Raw genomic sequence first — 15,000 nt, 5'->3', positions numbered from 1 at the left:
GCACCAAAATTAATATAATTTCTGAGCATTATTCAGCAAGCACCCTTCACAAAAGGAAATCTGTGAACTCCATCCTCGTTACATTGAATGATGATCATCAGCCGGACGGCGCGGGAGAACCAAAAAAAAAAACCTAGGCTATGCCTTCTTTCGAAAGCGACCCCTCTCTCTGCTTTTATTTGTGTTGCTTTTGACAAGCTTGAAAATTAAACGCCGACACAGGCAGGCTATGTGTAGCAGACGACTCACATTAACCAGGATTTCAGTCAGTTCCTGTCGCGCAGCCTCTTCAACTGGGTGGACATGCCCAATTCCGCCCGCCTACTTATAGTTAATTATGTATCCACTTTTTTTAAAGTCAGGAATGGATATCGACATGATACGAAGTTTGTATGCTTACAATTTGAAACGGTGATGACATTTAAAACAGAGTCAAACGGCCATAAACAGCATTGTAATGAAGGGTGTCGTAATGGCAGCATGAAAGAGATGGAACTTTTCACGACGACATTCTGGCTAAAAACTCGCCCAGGCAGCTTCCCTGCTTTGCCTAAGAACCAAAATTATAATATAAAAATGGAAATAATGTAAAAACACCAGAGGACTGGAATGTGGCAGTGTCCTTTACTTTCAAGCGTGGGGAAGCACATTAAAAATCGCAACAAAAATCGCACCTTTCACTTCATGCCGCAACAAAATCGCAACAACACAGTAAGAAGCTCCGCAACTTTTATCGCGATTTTCTGGAAATCCTCGTGCACCATCTGGCAATTCCGACCGCGATTTTTTGAGAAAATGCCCGCGATTTCCTGGTGGGACGGACAAGTGAATGCATGCATGTGTGAATACTCAATATACAGTGGGTATTGTGTGTGTGTGTGTGTGTGTGTGTGTGTGTGTGTGACTGACGTGGTGGTGATGATTTCATCTTTGGTTCTTCTGATCAGAAGTACAGGCCCCTGGTACCTACACACACACACACACACACACACACACATACAGACACACACACACACACAAATAAACACACACACACACACACACACACAAATAAACACACACACACACACACATAAATACAAACACACATACACACACAAATAGACACACAAAAACACGCACAAATACACACACACACACACACACACACACACACACACCAAACAGTTACACACACACACACACACACACACACACACACCAAACAGTTACACACACACACACACACACACACACACACACACACAAACACACACCAAACAGTTACATACACACACATACACACACACACCAAACAGTTACACACACACACACACCAGAGTGTCTGTTTTTATGTGTGTGTGTATGAGTGAGAGAGAGAGAGCGAAAGACAGCGAGAGAGAGAGGGAGAAAGAGAGACAGAGAGAGAGAGAGAAAGAGAGAGAGAGAGAGAGAAATGTGTGTGTGTGTGTGTGTGTGTGTGTGTGTGACATACTTGCAGAGTTGTTCTGCGTTGTTGAGATTCATGTACTGCCTCACTGTGTAGGTCACTAGAGGTCCTGTCAACATACACACACACACACGCACACACACACGCACGCACGCACGCACGTACGCACGCACGCACGCACGCACGCACACACGCACGCACACGCGCGCGCGCACACACACGCACACACACACGCACACGCACAAACACACACGCGCACACACACACATACACACACACACACACACACACACAAACACTTCCAGTTAGCTTGTCACAACCTCATTAAGAAAGGGAACACATCTGAGATTTTTTATGAATATTAAACACGCACACACTCTCTCTACTTAACTCACACACACACACACACACACACACTCAACTTACTCCAGCTGTCGGGCATGACCTTGAGAGCGAGCGGTAGAAGGTCGTCAAAGGAAGCGTCCAGAACGATGGCCTTCAAATCAGGATATGACATCACGGCCCAGCTCGCTACATACACACACACACACACACACACACACACACACACACACACACACACACACACACACACACATGTTAATATAAAGCACACCTTCAAATCAGGATATGACATCACGGCCCATATCGACCAGTGTGTGTGTGTGTGAATCCTCCTATGCTCCAAGCGTATATGATAATGGTGTGTGTGTGTGTGTGTGTGTGTGTGTGTGTGTGTGTGTGTGTGTGTGTGTGTGTGTGTGTGTGTGTGTGTGTACCTGTGAATCCTCCTATGCTCCAGGCGTATATGATGATGGTGTGTGTGTGTGTGTGTGTGTGTGTGTGTGTGTGTGTGTGTACCTGTGAAGCCTCCTATGCTCCAAGCGTATATGATGATGTCGTTCAGGTTGAATCCCAGCTTGTGAACAGCAAACTGAATCACCACGTCCATGGCATTGGCCTCGTTCTGGGGGAAGGGTACTCCCTAACACACACACACACACACACGCACACACACACGGAAAACACACACACACACACACACACACACACACACACACGGAAAACACACACACACACACACACACACACACACACACACACACGGAAAACACACACACACACACACACACACACACACACGGAAAACACACACACACACACACACACACACGGAAAACACACACACACACACACACACACACGTAGAAAGCGCACACACATACAATGAAATAGAATATATGTATATTTCACACAAAGTAACTATTTAGCCAGTATGTGTGTGTGTTTGTGTGTGTGTGTGTGTGTGCGTGTGTGTTTCCGTGTGTGTGTTTGTGTGTGTGTGTGTGTGTGCGTGTGTGTGTGTGTGTGCCACTTACTGTGCTTCCACCAAATCCAGGATGGTTCCAGCCAAGGACAGAGTACCCACCTGCCCCACACACACACACACACACACACACACACACACACACACACACACACACACACACACACGTTATAAACATCACCACACACAAGTAATATTTGTAGTATTCCCTTCAGACAGCTATACAAAGAGCCAAAACCACACACAAACACACCAGGGCTTGACATTAACTTTTTCGTTTGCCGGCCACTGTGGCTAGTGGTTATCCCAAGTCACTAGCCATTCAGCTATTAAGCTAATGACGGGTTGATTTGGCTTTCTGTGCTGAAATATTGTCATGTTGGCATGTCCAAACAATGGACCATGTGCAGTTTCAAGGCTGATGAGTGTCAAGTTTCCTCCAGTATTTTTCACAGGGCAATGTATTCATCATTCTGTGAGTGTGGACCAACAGTGTAGTGCATTTGTAACTCAAATGTCCCCATGACATCAGTGGTCCATAACCATGTTTCACAGAAGGGATGGTGTAACTTTCATCATAGGCTCCGATGACTGTTCTCCAAATGGTACTGTTAATAGTGGCTGAAAAAAGTTCCATATTGATATCATTTTTCCAAATGACTGTCACAGGCATTCTGATGCTTCTCACTATGCTATTTGGTGTATCATATGCAAAATAACATATTTGCATTTTTGTAGTAATGGCTTTCTCCTGGCAACCCCCAACAGCTCATCTTTCCTCAAGTGCCTCTTTGCTGTACACTTTAAAACCTTTTTTTCATGTTGTCCTATATTTCACCTGAAGTTATTTTTTGGTTGTCCTATGCCTCCTGAACAATTTCCCTTGCAATGATCATTGCAATGCAATGATTCCCTTTCCCATTGCCTTGATTCCAACCAAACTCCTCATATTGCATTTCTGAATTGAAATTCCAACGGTGCCAACATGACAATATTTCAGCACAGAAAGCCAAATCAACCCGTCATTAGCTTCAGAAAGAATAAAATGAAGTTTTTGAGTGACCATCCCACTCTCCTGATCTCAACATCATTCAGCCACTCAGGGGAAACCTCAAATGTGAGGTTCCAGCAAGACACCCAAAGATATTATAGGAAGCAACCATTCTGCCAGGAAGAATGTGCCGTTTTGTCATCTGAGAACATTAAGAGTCTTATCCACAACTACCACAAACAATTTAGAGCGGTCCTTGATGTTAAGCAGGGCCATATTCAGCATCAGAAACTAGGGTATGTAAACTTTTGAACAGGGTCATTTGGGTAGTTTGGGTTGTGATCATGCTTTTGAAAGAGTAAACACAGAATATTGCTAATAAATATCTTAAGCCAGTCACTAGCAATGAGTGAAAAAAAAGGTTTTGTGTAATCCGTCATATTTTGTGAGAAATCGCAGAGAAAGCGTATATTCTGCTGGGGTATGTAAACATATGAGCACCACTGTACCAGCATTTGGCCGGTTTGCTGGTGCCAGTGTAAAGCCCTGACACACACACACACAAACACACACACACACACACACACAGAGACACAGACACCCCCCTCACCTTCCAGTGGAGTGTTCATGCAGCCGACTTCATAGAAACCAGCGTTGCCCTCACAGCAGATCACCTGCGCACACACACACACACACACACACACACACACACAGAGGATGCAAGAGGATACACATGTTTAATCACGTAGGAACAAGGTGCTACCGTACAGAAACGGTTAGGGTGGGGTATCGCAGCCATGTTCCTGTACCGATTCGATGTCAATTCTTAGGCCATGGAATCGAATCGAATCGAATCGAATCGTGATTAATCGATTCAAAGCCCTAATTGGCCTAATTGACTAATACCTACTGGGTATTTTCCGTAGACCTAAATTAAAAAAAAGAACAAAAAGAAAAAAAAAAAAAAAAAAAAAAAGATTTGTGCCCTGTGAATCGATCATGTGAATTTTAAATGATATTGATCGATTATCGATTAAATCGATTATTTTACCCAGCCCTAGAAACGGTGTCTTTTATTACAGCACAAGAGCAGACAGCCAGCGAACAGGTGAACACACAACACAACACACTCAGACCAACACATAACCTACACGGAGAAACGCGGAGAAAAATGTAGAGCAGTCTACCAGTGTCTGCCCTGTGTGTGTGTGTGTGTGTGTGTGTGTGTGTGTGTGTGTGTCCTCTACCTACCAGTGTCTGCCCCGAGTGTGTGTGTGTGTGTGTGTGTGTGTGTGTGTGTGTGTGTGTGTATGTGTAATGTGTGTGTCCCCTCTACCTACCAGTGTCTGCCCTGAGTGTGTGTGTGTGTGTGTGTGTGTGTGTGTGTGTGTGTGTGTGTGTGTGTGTGTGTGTGTGTGTGTGTGTGTCCTCTACCTACCAGTGTCTGCCCTGTGTGTGTGTGTGTGTGTGTGTGTGTGTGTGTGTGTGTGTGTGTGTGTGTGTGTGTGTGTGTGTCCTCTACCTACCAGTGTCTGCCCTGTGTGTGTGTGTGTGTGTGTGTGTGTGTGTGTGTGTGTGTGTGTGTGTGTGTGTGTGTGTGTGTGTGTGTGTGTGTGCTCTACCTACCAGTGTCTGCCCTGTGTGTGTGTGTGTGTAATGTGTGTAATGTGTGTAATGTGTGTGTGTGTGTGCTCTACCTACCAGTGTCTGCCATGTCTGTGTGTGTGTGTGTGTGTGTGTGTGTGTGTGTGTGTGTGTGTGTGTGTGTGTAATGTGTGTGTGTGTGTGTGTGTGTGTGTATGTGTGTAATGTGTGTGTGTGTGTGTGTGTGTGTGTGTGTGTGTGTGTGTGTGTGTGTGTGTGTGCTCTACCTACCAGTGTCTGTCCGTTGGCGCCCCCCTCTGACCGTCGGTCCACAAACATGGTGTCGATCTCGTTACCGTCACACGCCACCAGCTTATTCCTCTGCCCGTTACACTGCACAACACACACACACACACACACACACACACACACACACACACACACACACACACACACGCACACACACACACACACACACCCGTGCTTGACACTAACTTTTTCGCTTACCAGCCATTTTGGCTAGTGGTTTTCCTGACTCACTAGCCATTGGGCCTTTTCACTAGCCATAATTTTCTTAACCATCATAGCAGCTTTAATGAATTATATAATAGGCTGTAGGCCCTAATAATGTAATGTAGGCTAATATAATATAGGCTAATATAATATAATATAATATGCTATAGGGCCTAATAATTAGAAATGTTAGGCCTATTAACTGGTCCTGCATGCATGCTATGCTAAGAACAGATTTACTGATCTGAGGAATGGCATAGTCTATAGTATATTTATCATGCAGAAACACCAAGCACAGTGTTGTGGAAAGGCACAAATGTAAGCTACACGAGAGCAAAATATTTTCGTCTTTAATCTGGAGGGACTTCTTCATATCATATACGGCCTATCTGTGGAGGCCGACGTCCAAATTGATGCGCAAAGTAGATAGCGTTAAGTCATTGCCAAGTTCGCCTGTCCTCGGTCATGAATGTGGAATAACCTCGTCTGGAATATTTGCTTATAAAAGTATCCACTGGAATATTTGCACAGATGCGGTAACTGCAGAAGGGGCTACGACTTCCTTTCATTCCGTTTAATAGTTTGTTGTTTAAAATACAAACGGGCGCAAGGTGAGACGGGCATCTGCGAAGGGACATGGAATGGGATGCTTTTGTGCAGTCTGGAAGGCTACTACTGCGCGTTTTTTAAGAACGGTTTGACAGTCGGGAACAACAGCACAAGACACATGGAGGAATATTAAGGTATGGAGTAGTGGTGGGCCGTTATCGGCGTTAACGTGCTGCGATAATGTGAGACTCTTGTCGCGCGATAAAGAAAATATCGCACGTTAATCTATTCTCAAAATATGGGTTTTGGTATGCACATCACCATAGCGTTCCATTGACAGACGCTTTCAGACTGCGCTCCAGTCGCTTTCTCCTCTCCACCTGTTGCTTCAGCAGACCTACTAAATATGAACAGTGTTTGCATGCTGAAAACATTAATCCCTCTGCCGTGGTAGGTGTTGTGTTGACTGCTTTTTCATAAGTGGTAGACTAAAGAGATACAATTGTTTGAGGTGAAGCATAGAGACATTATTGTGTGTGAGTAGCCTACCAGCCCGACATAGCCTACATTTCCTCTCGCATTGCATGGAACACATAAACAACTTCCAGAAATCTTGCCTGTGCCATAATTGCAAAATATTCCGTGCGATATGCATTTTGAAGATTGTCAAACTGAAACTGCCAATATACTCTCGCTGAATGTTTGTGTTGCATTCGCGCATTTGCGACTCAGTGAGATATTCTCATGTCAGACGGTAATAAACCTCGCGGTTGTCGCGCTTGATTTTTTTTTTGCAAACTGAATTTCGAGTTTCGAATTTCGAGTTGTAACTCCTCTGGCATTCTAACTCTGAGAACAACTGTCAGGTTTAGGCCAAATTGCCGTGGGCCAGTGCTGTTGGTTCTACATATCCAGTAGCCTGCCTCTGCTGAGGGCTGCTGAGCTTACTGTGCGCAGAGCTCCTCCCTCTCTTAAAGGAGCCGCTGCTCTTTTTAACAGTCAGTGGCAGATTCTCTCTCTCTCTCTCTCTCTCTCTCTCTCTCTCTCTCTCTCTTAGAAATGCTGAATTGTTGAGGTCATTTTGTTTAAATAGCCTAATTGTTTGATAGATTTATCTGTATTTGCCTCTACAAGTTATAGCGCCGTTCATTTTGAAATTTCAGTATCTTATAACTGTAAATGCTTCCTATTGGACACACTTTGCACATATTGCAGTGCGTTTTTTTTCATCACCAAGTATCAACATGAGCATTTTTTGAAGATAAGATGCATTTTGCATTTTTCCGGCATTATTTCGCTAGCGCGCCATTTCTGAATGAGCCATTTTGATATAGATTAATCTAGATTAATCTAGATTAATTTCAAAATTACAGTGAGATTAATCTAGATTAAAAAAAAATAATCTATGCCCACCCCTAGTATGGAGACATAGGCCTACAGGCAAATCAGAAAATAATTTAAACCAAACATTATTAATGCCGCATGTGTCCTTGTCTTATCACTGCGCTAATCAGTTATAAGGGGGAGATGCTGAGCGCTCTTCTTTGTTAGACAGTATACTCCAATGCAGGTGCTCTTGAAGTTAAACGACAAAGTCCATTCTTCAAAACTTGTTGGCCGTTGGGCCTACTTCAGGCGACTCTTGCATAGAGACAAGGAGTAGTATGGTGTTTAGTAATTTAAAAACCCTTTATTTTAACTGGGGTACATAACTAAAAACGCCAACCGGTTTCAACCACACAGGGTCTTCATCAGGGCGTGACAAGAAAGAGTTAATTTGCGTGTCCTTTTATCAGTTTACATGGTCACATGATGGTTCCGGTAGGGTACATGGATATTGTCATTTTCAGTGACTGTATGAAAGCACATTGATATAAACACTGCAATAGAGTAATGCAATAGAAAAGTATAATAATAAAGAATAATAAAGTGGGGTATTGCGCATGGGCTACCTAGCGATTAAAGAATAGCCTACTCAAATGTATGTACATATTCAGACATATCAGGCATCCATTTTAAGTCAATTAAAAAGGAGGGTCATCCATATTCATTGTAGTCATTCAGTCATTACAAAAAAGGTCTAAAATCTATTTCCTCATTGAGGCCTGGGTAATTCATTGCATTCAAAGTATGTTTCCTTTTGTAATAATGTTTTGAGGCGGTCACCCCCCCTAGGGGCCGTTGGGATGTGTTCCAGGGCTTCAACTTTTAGTGCCCTGGGATCTTTGTTGTGCGCCCTCTGGAAATGTCCTGCCATCGGGTAGTCCTCATTGTTGGTGCGTATTGCATACTTGTGCTCGGCTACCCTTTCCTTCAGGTGCCTCTTTGTACGGCCAACGTCAAAATAATTGCAAGGGCAAAAAAAGGGGGGGTGACCGCCTCAAAACATTCTTACAAAAGTGTGTGTGTGTGTGTGTCCTGTGTACCTCCTCCACTAGGCGTGCTTGTCCTTGTTGCAGTGTGTGTGTGTGTGTGTGTGTGTGTGTGTGTGTGTGTGTACCTCCTCCACTAGCCGTGCTTGTCCTTGCTGCAGTGTGTGTGTGTGTGTGTGTGTGTGTGTGTGTGTGTGTGTGTGTGTACCTCCTCCACTAAGCGTGCTTGTCCTTGCTGCAACATGGGTCTCATGTGTGTGTGTGTGTGTGTGTGTGTGTGTGTGTGTGTGTGTGTGTGTGTGTGTGTGTGTGTGTGTGTGTGTGTGTGTGTGTGTACCTCCTCCACTAAGCGTGCCTGTCCTTGTTGCAACATGGGTCTCATGGCCTTCTGGAGCAGCCCGACTGATCCGGGATACAGCATGCGGCGCCCAAACGAGTGTGTTATCAGGAAACTACACACACACACACACACACACACACACACACACACACACTTAATAACATTGATACAGCATACGGCGCCCAAACGAGTGTGTTATCAGGAAACTACAACACACACACACACACACACACACACACACACACACACACACACACACACACACACACACACACACACACACTTAATAACATTGATACAGCATGCGGCGCCCAAACGAGTGTGTTATCAGGAAACTACAACACACACACACACACACACACACACACACACACACACACACACACACACACTTAATAAATTTAATACAGCATACGGCGCCCAAAGGAGTGTGTTATCAGGAAACTACAACACACACACACACACACACACACACACACACAATAACATTGATACAGCATGCAGCGCCCAAACGAGTGTGTTATCAGGAAACTACAACACACACACTGACCTGACTACATGGCATGGTAGCGTCCTCAGTGTGTGTGTGTGTATGCGTGTGTGTGTACCTGACTACATGGCATGGTAGCGTCCTCAGTGTGTGTGTGTGTGCGTGTGTGTGTGTGTGTGTACCTGACTACATGGCATGGTTGTGTCCTCATTGTGTGTGTGCGTGTGTGTGTGTGTGTGTGTGTGTGTGTGTGTGTGTGTGTGTGTGTGTGTGTGTGTGTGTGTGTGTGTACCTGACTACATGGCATGGTAGCGTCCTCAGTGTGTGTGTGTGTGTGTGTGTGTGTGTGTGTGTGTGTGTGTGTGTGTGTGTGTGTGTGTGTGTGTGTGTGTGTGTGTGTACCTGACTACATGGCATGGTAGTGTCCTCAGTGTGTGTGTGTGTGTGTGTGTGTGTGTGTGTGTGTGTGTGTGGTGTGTGTGTGTACCTGACTACATGGCATGGTAGTGTCCTCAGTGTGCGTGTGTGTGTGTGTGTGTGTGTGTACCTGACTACATGGCATGGTAGCGTCCTCAGTGTGTGTGTGTGTGTGTGTGTGTGTGTGTGTGTGTGTGTGTGTGTGTGTGTGTGTGTGTGTGTGTGTGTGTGTGTGTACCTGACTACATGGCATGGTAGTGTCCTCTGTGTGTGTGTGTGTGTGTGTGTGTGTGTGTGTGTGTGTGTGTGTGTGTACCTGACTACATGGCATGGTAGTGTCCTCAGTGTGTGTGTGTGTGTGTGTGTGTGTACCTGACTACATGGCATGGTAGTGTCCTCAGTGTGTGTGTGTGTGTGTGTGTGTGTGTGTGTGTGTGTGTGTGTGTGTGTGTGTGTGTGTGTACCTGACTACATGGCATGGTAGTGTCCTCAGTGTGTGTGTGTGTGTGTGTGTGTGTGTGTGTGTGTGTACCTGACTACATAGCATGGTAGTGTTCTCTGTGTGTGTGTGTGTGTGTGTGTGTGTGTGTGTGTGTACCTGACTACATAGCATGGTAGTGTTCTCAGTGTGTGTGTGTGTGTGTGTGTGTGTGTGTGTGTGTGTGTGTGTGTGTGTGTGTGTGTGTGTGTGTGTGTGTGTGTGTGTGTACCTGACTACATGGCATGGTAGTGTCCTCAGTGTGTGTGTGTGTGTGTGTGTGTGTGTGTGTGTGTGTGTGTGTGTGTGTGTGTGTGTGTGTGTGTGTGTGTGTGTGTGTGTACCTGACTACATGGCATGGTAGTGTCCTCAGTGTGTGTGTGTGTGTGTGTGTGTGTGTGTGTGTGTGTGTGTGTGTACCTGACTACATGGCATGGTAGTGTCCTCAGTGTGTGTGTGTGTGTGTGTGTGTGTGTGTGTGTGTGTGTGTGTGTGTGTGTGTGTGTGTGTGTGTGTACCTGACTACATGGCATGGTAGCGTCCTCAGTGTGTGTGTGTGTGTGTGTGTGTGTGTGTGTGTGTGTGTGTGTGTGTACCTGACTACATGGCATGGTAGTGTCCTCAGTGTGTGTGTGTGTGTGTGTGTGTGTGTGTGTGTGTGTGTGTGTGTGTGTGTGTGTGTGTGTGTGTGTGTGTGTACCTGACTACATGGCAGGGGAGTGTCCTCAGTGTGTGTGTGTGTGTGTGTGTGTGTGTGTGTGTGTGTGTGTGTGTACCTGACTACATGGCATGGTAGTGTCCTCAGTGTGTGTGTGTGTGTGTGTGTGTACCTGACTACATGGCATGGTAGTGTCCTCAGTGTGTGTGTGTGTGTTTGTGTGTGTGTGTGTGTGTGTGTGTGTGTGTGTGTGTGTCACGGCCGGCGCCACGAGGGGGCGACGCCCCCTCACGCCACGTCCCACGCCCCCTTAGGCGTGAGTTCTCAAAAAAAAAAAGCTCGAAAATATGGTGAAATACGAGCTATTGAGTTGGATAACGTATTTAACAAATAAACCAAAGGAATTAACTAAAATAAATATATTTTAAAATAGTGTTGAGCCTTTATATGTTAATTGGGCAATGGGCACAATAGCAATAGGCCTAATTATCAACTTGCTTAAGTCTGAAGCGGCAACCTCTTATGTTTGTCCCCTAAAGCACACCGTAGCCTGGGGTACGTCATCCAGTTTACTGCCAAAGTTCCCTCATTCAAGAAATCTGCGTACTGCCGCCAGATTTCTGCTAACAGTTGTGTTTTCAGTTGTACTGGGGTTTGATATAACATTGATTTGTTGTATCTCCTTATAGTTGAAATGATATAATTAGCGACACATTTTGGATGTGGGTAGTGAGTGACATATCTAATGTCTGAAGAAACGGAAGAAAATGTTTTCCCATACACGAGATGAATTAACAATGCAAATCCCATTGCTAGCAGAGTGTGTAAACCGTTTGGATTAAAGTGGAATACTTGCGAGAAATCCTGCGATCAAGACAGTATTTTAAGGTAGGCCATTTGCTTATTTATTAGCCGGCTGTGGCGTGTCAACTTGTGGTGTTTTTGCTGTGGAGAAGTAGTTTCGCTGAAGCAGGTTCAGCTCTTTTTCTTGGTTTGTTGCGCTATGATAGAGTGTGAGATATCGCTGTAAACGGTAGGCTATTTAAATGCAAACATGCCAAAACAACAATACAATGGAGTGCACATTTGGAGTCGCGTGATGCTTGAGTAACCTGTGTGAGTTATTTTGACAGCACTATCTTTAGTAGTAGGCTGTAGTAGGATCGCTGGTTTCGTGGATGTATTTTGGTGAAGGATACCACTGAGCTACTCTGGCAGCGTGCATGCGTGTGTTTGACAGTCAACAATCGGCTTTCGTTCAGGCTATGTGTGTGTGTGTGTGTGTGTGTGTGAGAGAGAGAGACAGAGAGAGAGAAAGAGTGTGTGTGTGTGCGTGCGCGTGTGTGTGACTAGCCTGTGTGGACAGCAGTCACTGACGCGTCCATCAAAAACCAAAGCTAGTAACCACCACATATCTGTAGCCTACGTCTTCAAGGTGATGGAAGAGTCACGTGATGCTTGGAAATCGTTCTGTTAATCCACAATTTGTATTCGTATTAATGTTTCGCATTTGAGACGCAACGTGTAACTGAATGCTTTGCAAGGGAACGACTGATAACGTTATGTGTAACGAAGTAGGCTACCCAAATATCCAACACACACACATTTTGGAGACACAAATGCTTTTTTCCGTCTGTGCCTTTGCTTCTGTTTTGCACTATGATCGAGGTGAAATAACAGTGAAAGTGTGTGTTTAGGTGTGTAGGTGTGTTCATGGTGTGTAGCCTAGGTGTGTGAGGCTACATTTGGGGTTCGGTATGGTGGGTGTGTGTGCTTGCGTGAGTGTCTCGCTCATGGGCGTAATTTATGGTGGGGACGGTAGGGACACGTCCCCACCAATATTTAGCCCCCTACTGTGTAATCACTACCAGTGTTGCCGGTAACGTTGTAGTCGCACTACTTTTTTCAGTAACGAGTAGGCCTAGTCTAACAACTACCATTTCAAAACGTCAGATTAAAGTTACTTATGTAAGACACCGTGCGTTACTATTTCTGGTACATAGGCCTGCCTACAGTACTTTTTGTTTCAAGCGAGGAGTTTGTGGCGACGCCTGAGTATATGATATGAAAAAAAAAACTTTTTATGAAAACTTTTATGAAATGCGATAGAGGGATAACTTCGCCCTGCCATTAAATCAGATTGTGGTGAAATGTAGTAGCCTAGTCCTACGTATAGGCCTACAAACGGTTCTGAATCTTAATTAGCCTATTCCAACAGTTGTGCCGACATCATCGGCAATTTCTAATTCACTATTTGGGTGCAGGGACCGGAGCTCTGCAGATGCGTAATAGTTGCGTGACAAGCAGAGAGAGGCGGAGAAAGGTGAAGGATAAAGTGGCCTATTTAAGAAGAAATGTGGTATCTGCGCAGCGCAGATAATAACGAATTGAAATGCACACTTGATCTACTAATACGGGTGTAGCCTATTTAAACTACCGTCGAAAGGACGGGCAGGCTTCAGAATCTTCAGTCTTCCTTTTAAAAAAAAATCCGTCGGACAAACCTCTGTTAACGCGACCCATGTGGTAAATGAAAGAGTTCCTAAAGGAAGGCTACACTTCGGCAAAACATTTCCCTTATTTCATATTAAATTAACCTGACTTGGTTTTACAGGCTATTTAACTGTAGGACTACTTGAGTAGCCTAGACTAATTGCTGCGACTTGGTTCTGATCTCGCTGAACATCCAACGCGGCTGAAATGGAAGCCTTCTTCCATGAAGAGTATGTAACCAACATCATTCAAAAATCGCAGATAGGCCTACACCTACTCATTGTGTTGTATTGCATTTCGGTCATGTAGAAGGGCTACAAAGCTAACTGGTATGTTGTAGCATTAAAATTCGCCTACAACGTGACACAGTTGGTGCGCAACTATGTGGTGACATCGCTGGGATTTTTGTCAAGACGCGCTGCGCAAAGACACTTCCACGCGCACGTGTGTTGCCTGTAGGCTGCTATGATGCAAACGCAGCTACAGGCAGGGAGAAAGCGAGAGATAGGGAGTTAGCCTATGAGAATGTGTTGTTTTGTATGTAGGCTACAACAGTCCACACAGCATCGCTAATTTTGGAGGATAAAAAGGGTCAGTCGGCACTGGAACCCAAAAAAAAATTCTGGGCCGGGTCTTATTTATTTTTTATTTAAAAAAACATGCAAGCTTATTTCAAGAAAAGGTTTGCAAATGTCAGTGTCATTTTTGTTGCTGTTAAAATAGGCCTAAATGTCAATAAAGTGAGTAGGCTAGACCTATTGGCAGAACTGGTGATTTTCATGTTAGGCTATACCACTTTGCTGGCATTTTAACCCAAAGCGACTTACATATGCACAGGTTATTGGTTACAGTCTCTGGAGCATTGTTGGGTTAGAACTAGCTGCTTTGTTCAATGTCACTCCAGTCATGGAGGAGGTGTTAACAGAGGTAGCCTAAGGGTGGGATTGAAGCCTGCAACCGTGTGATTGAAAGACCAGCTTCCTAAACATTAGGAATGCTCATTGACATAATCATTTGCTCATTGATATAACATCTGTGTGCCATGAACTTATGATTGGTAATCACCCCCCCCCCCCCCCCCCCCCCACACACACACACACACAGACACAATGAAAATGGTCAAAAATCATCCCCCTCTAAAACCATTGAGCTACATTAATTCATAGGCTAATACATTCACATATTGCGTTAAAATTGTACTTTTAACAATTGTATTATCTAAATTTTCTCGGGGGAGAAACCCGCGAACCCACACCAATTTTGTGTCCCCACCAATGTCAAAGTCAAAGTTACTCCCTTGGTCTCGCTGCCCAGATAATTTCAATAATAGTAGTAAAAATTACTTCCATCATTATTGAC

The 15,000-nt window shown here is 44.6% G+C and overlaps 1 protein-coding gene across 1 annotated transcript in view; it reads right to left on the bottom strand.

Moving 5' to 3' along the window:
- Positions 1-15,000, bottom strand: part of abhd16a (abhydrolase domain containing 16A, phospholipase) — a 29,297-nt gene that overhangs the window by 4,985 nt on the left and 9,312 nt on the right. The window contains exons 8-15 of the mRNA XM_063198481.1: positions 9,103-9,217; positions 5,623-5,724; positions 4,358-4,421; positions 2,809-2,858; positions 2,291-2,414; positions 1,856-1,960; positions 1,475-1,538; positions 910-966 (exon numbers count right to left, since the gene is read on the bottom strand). Of these exons, the coding sequence (XP_063054551.1) occupies positions 910-966; positions 1,475-1,538; positions 1,856-1,960; positions 2,291-2,414; positions 2,809-2,858; positions 4,358-4,421; positions 5,623-5,724; positions 9,103-9,217 (681 nt within the window). The remainder of the gene's footprint in view (positions 1-909; positions 967-1,474; positions 1,539-1,855; positions 1,961-2,290; positions 2,415-2,808; positions 2,859-4,357; positions 4,422-5,622; positions 5,725-9,102; positions 9,218-15,000) is intronic.

This window comes from Engraulis encrasicolus, chromosome 5 (assembly GCF_034702125.1).
Source record: "Engraulis encrasicolus isolate BLACKSEA-1 chromosome 5, IST_EnEncr_1.0, whole genome shotgun sequence".
In the NCBI taxonomy this organism is placed as follows: domain Eukaryota; kingdom Metazoa; phylum Chordata; class Actinopteri; order Clupeiformes; family Engraulidae; genus Engraulis; species Engraulis encrasicolus.
The sequence above is the reverse complement of the archived record's forward strand: the minus strand, read 5'-3'. Positions and strand labels throughout refer to the sequence as shown.